The 19,497-nt window shown below is 35.9% G+C and overlaps 1 protein-coding gene and 1 pseudogene across 6 annotated transcripts in view; one reads left to right on the forward strand and one right to left on the reverse strand.

Moving 5' to 3' along the window:
- Lrch2 (leucine rich repeats and calponin homology domain containing 2) overlaps positions 1–19,497 on the reverse strand; it is a 99,241-nt gene that overhangs the window by 26,073 nt on the left and 53,671 nt on the right. For 3 of the 6 annotated variants that reach the window (XM_046420886.2, XM_046420884.2, XM_046420883.2), the window contains exons 12-14: positions 15,779–15,844; positions 4,619–4,667; positions 4,416–4,532 (exon numbers count right to left, since the gene is read on the reverse strand). In XM_046420886.2, coding sequence (XP_046276842.1) covers positions 4,416–4,532; positions 4,619–4,667; positions 15,779–15,844 — 232 coding nt within the window. The remainder of the gene's footprint in view (positions 1–4,415; positions 4,533–4,618; positions 4,668–15,778; positions 15,845–19,497) is intronic. The other 3 variants (XM_046420887.2, XM_058571663.1, XM_046420885.2) reach the window with 1 other exon arrangement.
- On the forward strand, positions 8,771–9,468 carry LOC124076797 (WW domain-binding protein 2-like; annotated as a pseudogene).

Consider the following 19,497-nt stretch of genomic DNA (forward strand, 5'->3'; position numbering starts at 1 on the left):
TGACCCTTGCAATTGCTGAGGAAAGGTATTTTTTCCTCCCCTATAGTAGAAGTTTGAACATATTTACAAAGTGAGAAGTGAAGAGATAGAACACAAAAGAGTGAGTAGATAATTGAAATGCAAAGAAACACAGGATGTTACAGTCAAGGCTTAGATAATGGTAAATGTATTACTGTTACTTAACTACTACTCTAAATAAAAATTTCATTACACATAAAAACTCATATTCTAAATTTATATAACTGTACATATTTAAAGGTCCAATAGCTAAAACCGTAGCTATATACAGAGATTTTAAAATATTCTGTAAGTCAATTTTTTATTAATTCAATTCAGCTATCCCCCATTGGTATTAGTCTGAATTACTAAAGTTTTATTATATCTGAATTCAAATATTACAATAAAGGCTTAGTTAACAAACCAGAGACATAGAAAGGTCAGTTCATCTATGAAGCTTATATTAATTTCACAGGAGAGATAATTTGTGTACAAATTATTTCTCACAACAAATCAAGTTATTTTACAAACCCAGTGCAGAATAAAACTTCCCCAGTACAGCATAAAATCAACAACAATTACAGAAAAAAATATAAAAATATCTTCCTTGAGGTTAGCCTTTAAATGAAGATACTATACTATATTCATGAAAACACTATGTATTTTAAGAGTCATTATAATGGTTATTTTAATTTTTTTTTTTAGTTGTAGGTGGACACAATACCTTCATTTTATTTTTATGTTTTGCTGATGAAACCCAGTGCCTCACACATGCCAGGCGAGTACTCTACCACTGAGCCACGACCCCAGCCCCCATTATAACGTTTTGTCACAATAGGAAAGAGATACATTTAAAGACATGTGGCATTTAAATATATTAAATAATATTTTAAACTAACTTGGTATAATTATTCTAATACCTTTTTTGTTTAAAAATCTATCATCAAAAGCATTTGGAAATTCATGTGTTATTCTTACAAGAAATCAAAGCTACTAATTTACATTAAACATTATCAACAAAGGATTAGATTTTCATACTGTTACGCATCTTCTTAAGATAATATTAATGAAATTCTGTAAAAGATTTTTAATAAAGTAATGTATTTCTGGGAATGCTTTTACTTTGAAAATGCAGTGGTTTTATTTTGGCTACAAAGACACTAAGTTATACCTGCAAGAATAGTAATCTATTCAACAGTGGCCTGGGAATCATCTAAAAAGTACTAATTCATCTTCTGTTCACATAACATGGCCAATATGTTAAAACATTTTTCCCTTAGTCTTAGAGGCTAACCTAAAAAACACATTACCCTAAATTAGTCTTGGCAACTAAGAAAAAAATGGAGAGCTGAATTTCATACACACATGCATGCACACACCCAAACATGCACACTTGTGTATGTATACACAAACACTGTCAAAAAATATAATTAGTAACAGCATCGTGAATGATTTACCATTGGACAGATATAAATCCTGTGGCTTAGTTATTTATACATGTTAGGAAAAAGTTGCTCAAAAGCTCTGTATGTTTCATAACACAGCAAAGCTAAAGAAGCTATTACCCACCCTCTCCCCTGTGACAATTTGATATAAACTTCTAGAGTACTGTATTTTAGTTTAATAATCTATAGTTCCAGATTAGGTTTAACTACACACATTAGAAAACCTTTTTGAGGGCTGGGGTTGTGGCTCAGTGGCAGAGCGCTTGCCTTAGCACACGTGAAGCACTGAGTTCAATCCTCAGCACCACATAAAAATAAACAAATAAAGCACACGTGAAGCACTGAGTTCATCCACAGCTACAAAAATATTTTTTAAAAAAACCTTTTTGATTCTTAGGGATAGATTATTAAGAAAAATTTCCTTTTTGTCTCTGAAAGAAAGATACTTCATAGAAATGGCTGATAATGTTTTAATCATGAAAATATTGACAATAATTATAGTTATGACCTTTCTTTCTTCCTTTCTTCCTTCCTTCCTTTCTTTCTTTCCTTCGTTTTTTTCTGATGGTGGAAAATAAGCCCATGTTTTCATGCTCTACCACTGAACTATATCTACAGTCCCATTCAATTTTATATTTTCTTGACATCATAGAAAAAAATTGACATACGCCATTTTTGCAATGTTCTCACACTGACATCTTCTGACAACTCAGGAGAACTACATATCTCTTTAAAACATTTTGCAGCAACTGAACCTTATCTTTGAACCTACTTTATCAAGTAAGAAAGAAATGAACATATATTCAATGATGGTTATGCAATGGGGACTTCAAATATTATCCTATTTGCTCTAGCAACTTCATAACATAACCAACATTGTAAGCCATAAAAAGAAAATATTTATCAGCAAATTATGCTATTAAGCCAAAAAATTATCTGTTAAAGGAACACTGAGGCCTCTGTTAAGACTTTATTGAGAAGAGCACTTTAGTTACTGTAAAATATTTTTAAAAGCAGGGAACTGTATTAATTTTGAAGTGTTTGTTCATTTGATACTAGGCTATCCAAAGTAGATAAAGAAGCAGCGTAACATAAGCTCTAAGTTCAAGGTAAGTGACCTAAGGCATACTGCTTAGCCTCCCTGTGTATTAATTTCTCCATCTATAAAATAGGAATGATAATAACTGTGCTTAACTCAGTTGTTTAGGGTTGTTTAGAAGACTAAATTAGTTAAAGCACTTAAAACAGTGCCTGGCACTCAGTATTTGTTATGCAAATGTTTTGAAAAAAATTCAGAATTGGTATGATTTTACTATATTAGGATAAAGAAGATCAAATAAATATCAAATCTCTTTCATTACTTAGAAATACTAAAATTTCTCCCACATAATCAATTATCCATCCAGTTTTATGTATAAACGAATTTTATTCAGTGCCTTGGTTCAAGTTTTCATAAATTATAAACGGGAACTTTAAAATAAATGCCAGGGACTTGGAATGCGGCTCATTGGTAGAGCACTTGCCTGGCATATGTGAGGCCCTGGGTTCAATCTCCAGCATAGATAGATAGATGCCAGAATGTAAATATAAGTACAAATCTATAAAGGGTTGGGATAAATAGCCTTTCACTATTACTGACCAGGATTCTGTTTAGAATGTTCTTCTCTTTTTTTCTCGTGTTTTTTATTTCTTCATTATCTCTCATACTGGCCAATTCACACAAGGCTCATTAAAAGAACTCAGTAGTTATTTATTGAAAGCTTAAACTTGTCACAGATTTTCTAAGACATATAATATTTTTGTTTTGGTCATATGATAGAACTTGCAAATATATGTTAGACTCCTACATATGAAAACAGATCAGTGTGCATTTAGAAACCTATTTCTACCAAATAGAAATATACAAAATAAATCCTATGTAATAGTGATATACACTGAATTCCCTACAGTATAGCTAAGTACTATGCATTCAAATAAAACTATCATTAGACTTGAATTATGCTTTGGGAAATAGAAAAGGTGCAAAGACAGCAAAATTTGCTATTCATGAAGCAGGACCAAGTCTGTGCTGCTCGTTCAAGTCAAATGTCAAAAATAAATTTTGCTTAGTATGCAATTTATTCCAAATTCTGATGGTTGGCCTCTGCAAATATAGCAGACTTTAAAAACAAATAGATAACATTATAATATTTACAAGGGTATCCACATTAAAATTTTATTAAAACCCAACTACCTAGAAATTTGGGATAATTCGGATACTCTGGGGTTTTACTTCTGCTAAGATGAAAGACCCTCTTAAGAAAACTACTAAGATAACAAGAAGAAAAGAAAATGGATGAAACTCTTCTCAAACATGTTTAAAGCCACATGAATAGCATTCATTTACATAGAAACAGTTATATATTAATTGTAAACATGTCAACTATTTGTTGACAAATCCAATAAGTCCTTTCCCGAACAATTATTTTCTTTACTTATTTATTTTATGGTATCAGAGATTGAACCCAGAGGTACTTAACTACTGAGCTACAACTCCAGTTCTTTTTTTTTTTTCATATTTTGAGAGAGAGAGTCTCACTAAGTTGCTGAGGGCCTCAATACGGTGCTGAGGCTGGCTTTGAATTTGTAATCCTCCTGCCTCAGCCTCCTGAGCTCCTGAGATTACAGGTGTGAGCCATTGCACCTGGCTTGAACAATTCTTTTAAAATGTATATAAATTTCTACACTTAGCAAATATTCATCTATCTTATAAAGTATTAGGAAAATTATAATTCATACTGACACACTCTTAATTACTTTGAACTATTGAAACTTTATGGCTATAATTAGATAGTACATCTGTATCACCTACATATGGGAAATTAAAATAAACACATTTACTACATTTAACTAGAACATTATACCTTATTAACTTAAAAATTATAAAACCAAAATTAATAAATACAAAGTAAATTTAAAATTTTAATAAAGTACCTTGAAATATTCTTTTCTAATCTGTTTGCTTCGCCTTCTTTCTTCACTTTGCCAAATTATAGGTTGAGATTCTGGCCACTGTTGTTCATCTAATTGATCCTTCTGATTTTCTAAGGGCTATAATGAGACAATTTCTTTTAAATAAACAAATAAGCACAAAATAATACATATGTACATATATTTGCAAATTAATTTCTTCTTACCTGCCATGTAAGGGGTGATAATGGTGAATTAACTTCATCTGTTGAGACACTAAAAAAATTAAAGATGCTTTAATATCTCTTAAAATATTTAGAAAAATCTTCATTATGAACATTATAAAGTTGTCTTTTTAAAACCAGAATGTCAAGGCTTTATCCATGTATATGCTTTGAACTAATAACATAAAACTTAAAGTTGACAAAACATATTGTTCCTAATAACAATTGCTCCTCAGGAAATATCAAAATGGGCTTATTTTATATGAACCTTATGCATAAAGCTACTCCAAGGACTTTTTAGAGGCTGTTATAGTTTGGATCTGAGATATCTCCCAAAATGCTCATGTTTTGAAGACATGATCCCCAGAGCAAAAAGGTTCATTGATATGGCTTTTAGGCAATGATTAAGGCTCATCAATGGATTGATCCATTTGATGATCCATTGATAGCTGAATGGATGACTGTGTGGCAACTATAGATAGGTGGGGTGTGGCTGGAGGAAGTAGGTCACTGGGGGCTTGGCCTTGGGGACTATATATGTACCTGGTCCCTTCTTGTTTCTTTCTCTGTTTCCCTGCTTCCATGAGCTGAGAAGCTTTCTTCTGCCACAATATTCTGCCTAAATTAAGCCCCAGAGCAATGGAGCTGACTGACCATGGACTGAATCTCTAAAACCATGAGCTCAAAATTAACATTTCCTGCTCTAATTTGTTCTTGTCTGGTATTTTGGTCACAGCAACAAAAGATGAACTAACAAAAAGGCCAAATATCCAGAGACAATCAATCAAAGGAAAGATAGGGTATTTATTATATCAAAATAAATTACCAAAGACTAAAAAAAAAGGAGTTACTCTTTTTTGCCTACTGAATTTCTGATTGTGAGTTTCAACCCCTTCATTCTGACACAACAGGAGCTATAAAGGAAAATTTTTTTTCATCTAGTTTTTCTTTGTTGTTGGAATGAGGTAAATTGTGCAGCTTGTTGTTAGATGGCAGATTTGTGCATAAATTCCACTGGAAAAAATATAAACAAAATGTCCACTAGAGCTGAAATTATTTAACACTTGGTTACTTCTGTACAGTACAGTAAGAAAAACATATAAAAATTAGGAAGAATCAAATTTCTAAAAATTTATAGGGCACAAGATTACTCAAGAGGAAAAAAATCTAGTCTTACAATCTAGTATGAAACTATAATTAAAGAAAAACATACAAAAGTTAATAGCTTTCTTTCACATCAACTATTATGACTTACAAAGTATATTTTAAAAATCCCATTCATAAAAGAAAGGAAAAGTATAAAATACCTAGTAAGAATCTTACTTACATATGTACAAGACCTACATAATAAAACTGCAAATGTTTAGTAAAATTCTTTTTTTGGTACCAGAAAATGAACTCATGGGCACTTGACCACTGAACCACATCCCCAGCCCTATTTTGTACTTTCTAAGAGACAGAGTCTCACTGAGTTGCTTAGCACCTCGCTAAATTACTGAGGCTGGCTTTGAACTCAGGATCCTCCTGCCTCCACCTCCAAAGCAGCTGGGAATACAGGTGTGTGCCACTGAGCCTGGCCTCTAGTAAGAGTCCTGAATAATTTAAATGTTCTTGAAGGAAAACACTAAACATTATAGGTAAACTTCTTTTTCAAACCAATTAAGAACTGAAATGAACTGTAATGATAGGGTCTTGATTTAACATCTAAGCAGCCATCTTACTGTTAACCGCCATCTCATAAGTTTCATTTTCCTGTCCTCTTACCTGACTGAACCTTCCCCGCCCCTGTGAGTGACCTACCCCATGGTACCATAACCCTAAGCCAATTCCAGGAGGACAGGACCCCTGGACTCTGGAGAGCCCCATGGTGCCATCAACCTAAGCCAATCCCATGCTATTCCCACCCACCTAGCTCTGCCGCAAGCATCCCCAGCCTATCCCACAGCGCCACAGCTACAACTCAAAACCCCTACCTCACAAAAGCTCAGCACCCAAACATGTGGGAGCCTCTCTCCACTCTATAGAGGGATGGCCTTTATTTGTCAGCTTTGACAAATAAACCTTTGTGTGGATCTCTGCCTGTTCTCCATCTGTCCTTCATTTCTCGCTCGCCCATCTCTCGCTTTCTCACTTTCTTTTCAGTAATAATTTTTTTAAGACCTGAGAAGTATTTTTTACTTATTTTAGAAATTTGACAAAATAATTTCAGAGTTAATTCAATGATTAAGAAAAGAATCAATGATTAAGAAGAGAAAACTTATAAAGGGGTAAATTATAGTAATAATGGAGCTAGGGGTTAGCTCAGTGGGAGAGCACTTGCTCACCACATGCCAGGTCCTGGACTTAATCCCAAGCATTGCTAAAAAAGAAGAAGGAGGAGGAGGAGGAGGAGGAGGAGGAGAAAGAAAAGAATTAAAAATTGAAATTACAGTAGTAAAATTAGTGCTGGCTCCAGAATCTATAGTTTTTCAATGAAATAAGATCACAGGACTACAAGAACTACAAATTTAACAAATTATGATATAAATCACTGAAGAAATGATGGATTGTGTAATAAATAGTTCAGAAATAACTGGCTGACTACTTGTAAAACATGCAGAAAGAAAGGAAGAAAGACAAAAGAATAGTACATAAGAAAAGGAGGAAGAAAAGAAGGGAGGGAAAAAACCTAAATTCCTTACCTCATATCCAAAATCACACTTAATGAATTAAAAGATTTAAATAGAAATAAACATGAAACCACAAAAGTACTTGAAAAATATGGGCAGTAGCTGGACACAGTGGCACTCATCTGTTGTCCAAGCTACTTGGGAGGCTGAGGCAAGAGGACTGCTTGAGCCTGGAAGTTTGAGGCAAGTCTAGGCAACATAGCAAGACTTCCATCACAGTAAAAAGAGCAGTAATTTTTCAAATGTTGGTATGAAGAGAGCCTACGGTAGAAACCATGAAAACCAAACACTAAGAGATGTAAGTATATAAAAATATAAAAATTATGGGGCTGGGACTGTGGCTCCGTGGTAGAGCACTTGCCTAGCATGTGTGAGGCCCTGGGTTTGATTCTTAGCACCACCATATAAATAAATAAATAAAGTCCATTGACAACTAAGGAAATATAAATATATTAGACTACCAGACTGCATGTATAACTCAGTGGTAGAGTACTTTCCTAGCATATGCAAGGCCCTAGGTTTGATTCCCCAGCACCAAAAAAAGACTTTACTTCTGGCCAAGATATAATAAGAGTGACCAAAACTAAAAGAACAAACAAAATATGGGGCTGGGGATGTGGCTCAAGCGGTAGCGCGCTCGCCTGGCATGCGTGCGGCCCAGGTTTGATCCTCAGCACCACAAACAAACAAAGATGTTGTGTCTGCTGAAAACTAAAAAATAAATATTAAAAAAAATTCTCTCTCTCTCTTTAAAAAAAAAGAACGAACAAAATATATAAAATTATGCTTTCTGAGACACATTGAATACCAGGTTTTAAAAAAAAAAGACATTATCCCTTAAGAGATGGGTAATAAACAAAATGAAAGACTTGTTAAAGTTGCTACTTGGAGAGTGTTTCTGAGGCCACAGCCAAGACAGGGTAAATGAAGGTGAAGGCAGAGCACCAACACTTCCTGAATTAGGAGAAAGAACAATAATACAAGAGTTCACAGAACAGAGTAACAAAGCAAAGGACAATGCAGAGAGAGAGAGAAAGAACTTCCTTCATATTTTCAGCCAGGTCCTAATCAGTGACATATGTGAGGAATATACCTTAGTCAAAAGAATGAGATAACACCAGAAGAATAGAAAGAATAATTCCCAGATTCACAGAGGACCAGGAGTACTACCAGTTCCCACCAACCAGATTGGAAAATCTTCTAATTCATGAGGTATCAGGTGGAATATTAAGAAAGGTCTTGCCTTAATGGGAGCAGGGGAGCAAATTTAGTCCTAGACTAAATGTTGCACTGCTCCCACATAATAAATCATAAAGCCAGATCCCCAAAATATCAAACTGTTTCTAAGTAATTACCATATCCCAGAACAAAAGTTAAGAATATTTATGGTAATACTATAATATCCAAACCTAAGAAGGCAAAGTTCACAATGTTTGGTATTCAATAAAAGTTTCAATCTAGTGAGAGGGCAGCAGAATGATCAAACACTGAGAGCATCCTAATGTCCTATGAGCACGTGAAACTTAACTTCAATGACATGAAGAATATGTCAGAGATCTTCAAAGAGAACAAGAAAGGCACTGTCTACCTTACCCCTTACAGGGTCAACTTTCTGTCCAAGGGGAAGGAGGCCATGCAGTCCTTCATGATACCATTTTATCTCATGAAGGACTGTGAGATCAAGTAGCCTGTGTTGGTGAAAACTGCCAAGGGAACAGCAAAGGCTAAAACTGGAGGTGGCTGGGAAGGCTCTGCTACAGACAATTTGACCTTCACAACAGGGGGCACCATCGAGTTTAGTCAATGGATTCTCCAGATGGCATTTCAAGCCCCAGAAGTGAAGCCCTCAATGGAGCCTATGGGTACCCTTAATGCCTAGTGGGGCCTGTTTTTCCCCCACCAGTTGCCAATGGAATATACACTGCCCCCATCTCATTTCTATTCAGGACACCCTCTGAAGGATGGGGCCATGGGATATGTGAAGCTTCCGCTTCCACCTTATCCTAGACCCATGAAACTATAGTCAGCAGCCCTGATGTCCCCTCCACTACTGCAGCCATGGCCAAGCCCATAGAAGTAGCTACCAGCGCCTATTATAACCTGGGCAACCCACATAATGCCTCCATGCCCACAAGCTAGCCTCTTCCACCTCCCTATTATCCTCTGGAAGTTAAGACCCAGTAGGCCCCACCCACCTCCCTGCCCTCACCCTCAGGGGCCTTTCCCCATCTTTTTTTGCAGGGCAACATCTGCCCTGGAGGATGCCAGGGAGGGCCTTGTCCTTCCCCAGGTCTGAATATAAAAAGTTAACAGGAACTAGCCAGGGATAGTGGCACAACCCTATAATCCTAGCAGTTTGGGAAGCTGAGACAGGAGGATTAAGAGTTCAAAGCCAGTCTCAGCAACAGCAAGGCACAAAGCACCTCAGTGAGACCCTATCTCTAAATAAAATAGAAAACAGGGCTGCGGATGTGGCTCAGTGGTTGAGTGCCCGAGTTTAAATTTTGGTACACGGGATTGAACTCGGGCACACAACCACCAAAAAAATTAAACAGTTACTGGGAATTAGGGTTGTAGGAAGGTAGGCCCCCTGGCCTCTGCTGAGGTGTTCTTGGAAGCATGGGTTATTCCTCTTTTGCTCTAGTAGCCCCATCCCACAGAGAAACTCTCTGGCCATCTCCTCTGCTGCAGTCCAGTCTCTCAGTCTGGTGGTCATTCTGCACTCAGTCTTGTGAGCTCCATCAGACCTGCCACATGTCTTCCCAAAGGGGCAACAGGCCTTGCCAGGCCCAACTCACATTCCTTCCATGGTCTGTTCTTGACCCTGGAAAGCCACTGTCCCACCTGTCAGGTCACATTCCATTCAGCAAGGCCTGGCCCAGTCACACCCACACTGCCTTTGGTCATTCTTTTGCTACTTCTGACTTCAGGAGCTTTATTACTATAGCTTCCAGGGTTTGGTGGCTTCAGAGGAAGCCCACTGCAGCTAGGTAGGAAACCCCCTCTGTTTGCTTGCTAGTGTTTCTGGAATTTGTTGGCCTCTAATCTGTCTTCCCTCTATAAGGAGTTTCTCAACTGGATCTGTAGTGTGAATGTTCATCCCATCATGCCATTCAGGGAATACATGGTGGGCAGAGAATGAGGGCTCCCAACCCTGCATGCTGGTCATAGCCTGCTGCTGGCCCCTTAGCCTGCCCCCTCCCTTTTAAGCATCACGTGCCCTGGGTGCACAGAGATTTGCTCTCATTTGTTCCTGGGCCAACTATAAAGCAAGAAGAAATGGTTATTTAAAGAGAATTCTCTATTATTTTACAAAAAACTCCAGTTAATATATGAATGTGAAACCCTGTATGCAAAAAAAAATACCTATTAATATTCAGGAAGCTAAAGAAAAAGAATGAAAATGGTAAGTACAGACATGATCAAAGTTCAAGAGATAAAAAGTACATCTGAAATTGAAAGTAAATTAGGTGGGATTAACTACAAATTAGGCATTTTATAAGAAATGATTAGTGAACATGAAGACATAATAGAATAAGTAGCCCAAGTCAGAAAGATAAACATTCAAGAAGAATGAATAGACCATCAGTGATCTGCAAGAAACTTCAGATGGACTAATAATATACACGTAACTGGAGTTTCATAATAGAAGAGATCAAGTGACAAAACATATTTGAAGAAATAAGGGCCCCAAATTTTCTCATGAAAACAATAAACTCACAAATTCATAAAGTTCAATAAACACCAAGCTAAAGAAACATTAAAAACTACATCGAAATACATTGTAATCAAATTACTGAAGTTAAGTGATTTTATATATATATATATATATATATATATATATATATATATATATATATATATCAGCCAAATGAAAAGAGGACACATTGGGTTCACTAAAACAAAAGTAAGAATGGAGGCAGGTGTGGGGAGGGAGTCAGGCGGCTGGGCTGGGCTGGGCTGGGCTGGGCTGGCGGGGCAGGGCTAGCTCCCCTGCACTGGTTCTGCTGCCTGCCTCAGCGCAAGTGCTGGGACCTAATCTCCACGCACACTTCCCCAGCCCTTTTTAAATATTTTAGAGACAGGGTCTTGCTGAGTTGCTTAGGGCTTCACTAAGTTGCTGGGGCTGGCTTTGAACTCATGATCCTCCTGCCTCAGCCTTCCAAGCTGCTGGGATTACAGGAGTGCTCCATTGCATCCAGCTTCAGTGTAGTTTTGGTTTGCATTTCTCTAATTACTAGATATTTGAACATCTTTTCATATACTTGTTGATTGTATTTCTTCTTCTGTGAAGTGTATCTTTGGTTCCTTAGCCCATTTATTGATTGGGTTATTTGTTTCTTTGGTGATAAGTATTGGTAAAGATCGCCCCCAGAGTGCTTCTCTTCCGGGAGTTCAACTCCATGTACTGAATGGCGGGAATTTTGAATGGGCCCGAACCATCACCTCCAATCTCTGTGAACAGCACGAACTTTGAATGGCACACCTCCAATCCCTGAAGTGGCTGAACTCTAGGCCAATAAAGAAGTAACAGCCGGTATCCCCCTCCCCCACTGAGCCCATTAATATCAACACCTTGTTTGTGCTTTCTCTCGCTGGACCCCCTTCTCTTCTGCAACCAGCAGCTATGGTGCCGCTAATAAAATCTCAGGTAAATGGTTGTTTTGCCTTGTTGAATTATTGGAGCTTTTCCACTGCTCCTTGCATTAAGTTTTTTGAGTTATTTATATATCTTGGAGATTAATGCTCTGAGGTGCATGTGGTAAAGATTTTTTTCTGATCTAGGGAACATAACTCCCAAATGAACAAGTGAATTACAATCCCCCCTACACGGAACACCAGGAAGGGAGTTTTAGAAGAGCTTCTTTAAAAGTACACTCCCCCCCTTCTCCTTTGCTAGCATAAGCACTAAAACCTTCTTTTCCCTTTTTCTCAAAACCATGTCCTGGTTATTGAATTGGCATTGGGGACAAGGACCGAGCTTTTGGTAATAGTATTAGTTGATAGTAGGCAACTATCATTGTTCATTTAGAAAGCTTGTTTGAATTCTGTTTGGAAAAAAGGATTATAGCATGGGCTATGTCTAAAAGTGTGCTCTGATTTATTGCAACCATTTTATATGACAATTGATTTAAAAATCTAAACTATAATGGCTACCGCGACATATTTATCTGCACTAGACAAAATTCCATTTTCTCTGAACATGATTCTTGCTTTGGCCATCAGATATCATAACAGTGGTCCACTTTATACTTTGAATATAACCCTTACTGCTCTGCCACTAGGACTCATTTTATTTTTTTTTATTTTTTATTTTTTTTAAAGAGAGGGAGAGAGAGAGAGAGAGAGAGAGAGAGAGAGAGAGAGAGAGAGAATGAATTTCAATATTTATTTTTCAGTTTTTGGCGTACACAACATCTTTGTTTGTATGTGGTGCTGAGGATTGAACCCGGGCCGCACGCATGCCAGGTGAGCACGCTACCGCTTGAGCCACATCCCCAGCCCCTAGGACTCATTTTAAAAGGACTTGTTTTTTTCTCTTCCTCTTCTCCCCTCCTCTTCCCTAATCTCTCCCCTCTCTAATATCAGGGGAAACAAGATTACCTTTCCCCCCATCCTAGACAGAGTTATCTGTCCTTGAGTGCACACCCAGCACAGGAGCAGAAGCAATTCAAACTTTGGTGACCATACCAGAGGAACTCCCAAATTGACTAGCTTCCAAATTAACAAGTGAATTACAACTAGAACACATGAAATGCAGCCTTTTAATGACCTTTTTAAACACCCCCCCCCTTTCCTCTGAATGGGCAGAATCATAGCCTCTGTGATAGGAATCCCCTGTGTGTCTCCTTTGCTAGCAAAGCAATGCAACTTTTTCCCTTTTCTCAAAACTGTGTCCTTATTATATTGGCAGGGGGACAAGGATTGAGATTTTGGAGGAAAAAAAAAAACACAAAAGGACAAAATTTATTTATCTGTGATCACTTTATTTTTAATTCATATTACCAACCCCCGTGAGTTCATTTTTTGATTCTACATGCTTATATATTTTTGTTTTGTCTGATTAAAAACTTTTGGTTTTCTCTTCTTTATCTGAGGTTTTTGCTTGTTTGTTAATCTGGTAAGAAAAACTGATTATTTAAGTTTTGCTTGTTTGAGTCTTTAAGAGAAATTTTCTATCTGGCCTCAAATAAAAAATGCAAATTCCAGATTTACAGACCACTTAGGGTAATATTAGATCAACAGTCTGTATTTTAAAACTAGCAAGCGACAAATTAAGCATTCAAATATTATCACGTATGCCTATATGTTTACATATTTATATATTATTTATTTTCATGCTACCAAATTGATTTGTAGATAAGCAAGTACATAACCTTTTAACATTTGTTAAGTTCACCCAAATGTCTTTGAAGCCACATGACTTTAGTAAATCTGTGACAAATAAATTAATTTAAACTTATTGGCAATAGGGTGTCTTTAAAATTTGGTAATACACCTTTTTTCTGGCCTGCTAACCAACTGAGGAGATATTTGTCTCTAGATGTTTAAGATAGAAAGTTCATGGCTTTCTAAGTGCAGTAACTTTTTAGAATTCCTACAGAGAAAAAACTTAAGATGATAATTATGCTTGTATTTTTTAACTTATAAATGACAGCTGTTACAATGACTAAGTTAGATATGTAAGATGGGCATTTATAAATGTTCCACAAGTTTTTATAAAAACATCCTTTGTTTTGCTATACAAGCCCACTACTAAAGTCTTTTTCTGAATAGAATTGATGGTAACCAAATACATTTGTTTATGTGGCCTAATGTAAACAGGAGAGGCTTACCTGCTTCTTTGTACTAGATGAGCTACTGCTATTTTTCTCTATCCTTTGCTTAGATTGGAGTCTTTAAAATGTAATTTTAAATTTATTTTTATAAGAAAATTCTGATTCAGAGCTAGAAATTTGAGGATTTTCACACCTCAAATGTTTGATAAATTCATAATGCTATCTCTATATATGACATGCATGATTTATCTAAATATTAATTGTTCAGTATATTTGAAATTTCACACGTGAACCTAATTATTAAAATGTCTAGACTTTAGTTTTGTCTGAATTCTAAAAGAATTATGATTATATGTTATTTAAAATATACCATCAGAATTCTCAGACTCAAGAAATTTAACTTTATTTGGTATTTCTTTCTTTGTTCCAGTCTTAAGATGAACCAGAAGAAACAACAAATGATTTCAAATGCTTCTATGCTATGTATGGTTTGTTTCCAAATGGCAACATTTCATAATGAGCTAAAATTTGTGGGTTGGTTGTTATTGTTGTTATAAACTGATCATAAATCCTAACAGTACTTTCAGAAATTTTCTGTCTACCATATTTCACTGAATAATTTTTGCCACTATAGTAACATATATTCATGAATATTCCATGCATCCTAATCTTGCACCAGTTTAGTAATAAATAATATTTAAGTAATATTTATTTTTAAAAAGTTTCACATAATGTTCTCACCCCACTTTTTTGAAGAAAACCTCATATTGATTATGAAATGAAATGATATACCTTCATTCAGCAATTAAATATGGGTAGTCCAGAATTTCAATTTTTACATACTTTGTATTAAATATTTAAAAATTTGATGTTTGATAAACTTTTAGATGTTTTAGACTTTGAACAAACCTATTTGCCTAGCTAATTTGTCTCCCAAGTTTTTGTGGAGTGCGATGGGTGGGGTAAAGCCTCTGCTCCAACCTGTTGCTAAGGTAACCTGTCCCAGGAATTTCCCCTCCCTACAGGGAGCTATAAGGTTGTTAATGTGTCTTTGGCTGCTCCTTCCTACCCTTCTCCCTTCAGCCCACCTGTTGGCCCTCTGAGCATTCCTGGGCCTAGTCACCTCCGCAGGAAGGAGAAAGATAAGAGGGGGAAGGCTGGAGAACAAAGGAAGCATAGGACATATAAAAAGGGCAGAACACCTCGCTTCTGGGGATACCACCTATGGCCCCCTTCTCCCTGGAGGGGTAGGTCTGTTACCCCTTTTTAAATAAACTCTGCTTCATATGCTTGCCTCGGCGTGCTTCTTTAATGTTCAAACTTCAACATGTGGGGAAGCAGGACTCCTCACTGGTAACCAGTGGTATCGATTAATGTTTGCTGAATGAATGATTTTATCATCAAAACAAACTATAGATATAAGCAAAAACATCAAACCAGCTTTTTGGTTTTGTTTTATCAAAAGTAAACTTAATTCATGATATGACACATTTCCTCTCTAAATTATCTAGTTATACTACATCCATATCATTTATTCAATTAAAGCCTAGGAGGGCTGGGGATGTGGCTCAGTGGTTAAGCACCCCTGCGCTCAATCCCTAGTACCAAAAGCAAAAAAAAAAAAAAGATAAATTAAAGCCTATATTCGGAAACAGTACTGTCAAAAAATCAAGTCTCATTATAAAATATTAAATAAGACCAAGATATTTTTATACCTCTTCTCACATTCCACAGTTTGTTTCAGCTTGTTTCTCATGACAGAAGTTGAATGATTAAGAATCCTAGAAGTAAATTGACACATTAATTCTGAAAGACATTAAAGAGAATATTATACCAAAAAAAAAAAAAATCACCAAAATAAACTGCTTCTAGTCCATGAAGATCTTTACTAGAAAACAATAAATGTTATTAAGATCAGATGCCCATAAATAATTTATGAAAGAATGAGGGTCACCCAATTCTTTCATGCATCTTCTTTTCTAAACCCCTTCTCAAATTCTGGATGCCTTCTAGCCATACTAGTATCCCCCTATGTATATCTGACTTTGGGCTGAGACAGAAGATAAAAAGATATGAATTTTTTAAGATACTATGTATATAACAGAGCCCTTTTGAACTTGCATACCCTAAAATTATTTTCCCCCAACTTCCTGATTATTATTTTCTCCATCTCAACAGAAACTGAGAAACTGTCCCCAAAACCAGGCTAGCAAAGGGTTAGGGTTATGTAGGTTGATAGTTTATGTTTCACTCTGTAATTAAGTTAAAATAAACATCCATTTTATATAAATATGTACTCTAGATTATTAACACACTTCCCTAATCCGGTTCCTAGAATTTATTTTTAAGTAAAAGACTACACAGTTCATCTTCATCAAGCTGGCTCATTAATAACTGAAGGCTTCCACCAACTCTGAATACCTTGACTCCCACTCTGATGCTCTCTGATACTCTGGAAGTTTATCACTGAATGATGGTTTATGAATGGTCTCCATCTGTGTTCACATTTCACATATGGAAGATGGAGATTTGAGAAAGAAAAAGGTTTCCTCTATCTTCCTCAAAGCTGGTTTCAAATAAAATCTGTTTCTTTGCCTTGCCAACATGTCTCCTGAGTTTTAGTGTAATGGCAAACTCTCTAGTTTCACAAGAAGTCATTAGTAAAGGAAGCAGAAAAGAAAAAAATGGCTAGATTACAAGAGTTGAGAGAACTCAGTAGTAATAACAAAGATGTTGACACAATACTCAAATTCAAATGTTCATATGATCAGACAAAAATCATAAGAAACTGGTAATATGCATAATTTCTACAGTTCTGAAACAAAATAAATTTCTTAAAATCAAACTTCTTTGCCAAATTCTTTTTTTTAATATTTATTTTTTAGTTGTAATTGGACACAATGCCTTTATTTTGTTTTTATGTGGTGCTGAGGATTGAACCCAGGGCTTCACACTTGCTAGGTGAGCACTCTACCACTGAGACACAACCCCAGCCCCCCAAATTCTTAATTACACTTCAATTATGTTTTCATGATTGCTTATTTGTTATTTAGTCACATAGTACTCAGAATCACACCTTTCCACAATTAAAATTTTAAAAAAAAACCCTCAAGACACACCTAAAAGCAAATAAAATAATTATTATAAGGAAAGATGTGGGCAACCCCTGTTGGGTCCCCTTTGGCACTGTAGAAGCTCTGTCTCTCTTCTCACTTGAATAAAATCCTACTCCTTTTTTTTTTTTTAATCTCACTAAGTTGCTTGAGGCCTTGTTAAATGGCTGAGGCTGGCCTCAAATTTGCAGTCCTCCTGCCTCAGCCTCCTGCAGCACCAGGATAACAGGCATGCACTACTGCACCCAGAACTAAATTCTACTCTTTTAATGCTCACAAAAAAAAAAAGAAGAAGGAAAGATGTAACAAAAATACTATGGAGCTATGGAGTAAGTGAACAGAAATAAACATACAATGGGAATCAGTCAACTGAAGCTGTTTATTGCAAAAGTTCCATATATTTTAATACTTCCTTTAGGATATCAACCAAATTTTAAGATGTCAGCTATACATCTGCTTATTAAGCCACATAAAATATCGGTATAGAAAAGAGTAGTAGCCACTGAAGAAAAGGTTGAGAACTTGCTCAATAATTTAGAGCAAAATTATTTGTTTTTCAACTGAATTCCTTTTCTTTATTCTCAAGTTAATATTATTTTCAATTCCCAGCACCACACAATAAATTCTGAAATGATCATTTATTAGTTCCTTCCTTGACTCCCTCCACCTCATTCTATAAAAGTCTGCTCTTTTTTTTTTTCAATTTTATTTTGTTATCGTAAGACCATAAGGTCCACTCTCCTAACAAATTATTAAGTGTACAATACATTATTGTTAACTGTGGGCATAATGATGTTCAGCAGATCTCTAGTGTTTATTCATCTTGCAACACTAATAATTTTAATACAGTCTGTCTTTGATGCAGAGGGACTTCATATACTCAGACACAAGTAGAAATAATGATCTGACATTTTCGGAGAGCGGATAAAAATTCAATAATGCAAAGTAGCTTAACCTTTCTTTCTTTTTCCTTTTTGGAGACAGGGATACAAGGATCTCAGTTTGGCCCAGGCTGACTTCCAATTTCTGGGCTCCCACCTTAGCCTCCTAAGTAATTGGGACTACAGTTGCATGCCACTCCTCACAACTCATCTCAATCAGACCAAGAGGGGGCTGTCTTCTAAATAACCAGGCTTCAGACTGAACCCTTATGAGTTAGCTACTTGATGGTTTGTTTGCTGATCTCTTCCCCCACTGACCCTTTTTTGGTTATTAATTCTAAACACCGATGTCTTTACTGGAAGAGTGTCACCTACCAAGTAATAGTGTAAATTTTCTTAAAGAATCAAAAAATTAAAAAAAAAAAAAACAGTATGAACTAAATAATTAGCCAAATGGCTGTAAGAAAATTAATTGCCTCTTGTTTTGGAGTACATATGTAGCTTCTTTTAACCTACAACTAATATGACGTACAGTCAAAGTAGGAATCCTCAATGGTATTTCCTAATATTTAAGGGTAATCTTGTTCCAGATAAATTATTTTTTAATTAACACTAACAACAAACATAAATTATAATGATTATGTTAAAACTTAAGGATATGTTACAATTCCTGGCCTGCAATTTTAAATAGCATTTCAGAGCCTTCATTTAATAAAGTTGGAATATAAAACATAACAGCACAGCGTGAAAAGGGAAATCTACAACTAGAGAAGACATAAATTATAGCAAATGCACTGCAGGATAGGATTACTCTTAGATTTGTTTGGTTTCATTCAAATTCAGGTGTTGTGGGGCTAGGGATGTAGCTTGGTGGTGGAGTATTTATCTGGCATGTGCAAGGCCTGGGGTTCCATCACCAGCACCCCAAATAAAAAAGGTTCAAGTATTATGACAATAAACAAAAAAGAAACTTTAATTATTATCAACGTATTTTAAAAGGAGGACAGGATCATTTATTGAAAAGAAATAGTAGATTTAGCATTATAAAATTCTGAAATACAGTTTAAGTTCAGTCATTAATAGAACTGGCTAGGGAGGTAATATAAAATAAAATTTAAAATAAAATGTGCTCTTTATGGCCAGATTATTTTTTTAATATTTATTTATCTTTTATTTTTTTATTCATTTATATGCAGTGCTGAGGATCAAACCCAGGGCCTCACACATGCCAGGCAAGTGCTCTACCACTCAGCCACAACTCCAGCCCTATGACCAGATAATTGTTAACATTTTTATTTATTTATTTATTTATTTATTTATTTATTTATTTATTTATTTATTTATTTTTAGAAAAAGGAAAAATAAATTTTATTGCTTTGCTAGCAAAAGAGAGACACAGGGAACTCCTACCCCAGAGGTAGTGGTTCTCCGGTCAGGAGG

Source organism: Marmota monax, unplaced genomic scaffold, assembly GCF_021218885.2.
Source record: "Marmota monax isolate L192 unplaced genomic scaffold, Marmota_monax_Labrador192_F-V1.1 WCK01_AAM20220418_F8-fsc00050, whole genome shotgun sequence".
Taxonomy (NCBI): Eukaryota; Metazoa; Chordata; class Mammalia; order Rodentia; family Sciuridae; genus Marmota; species Marmota monax.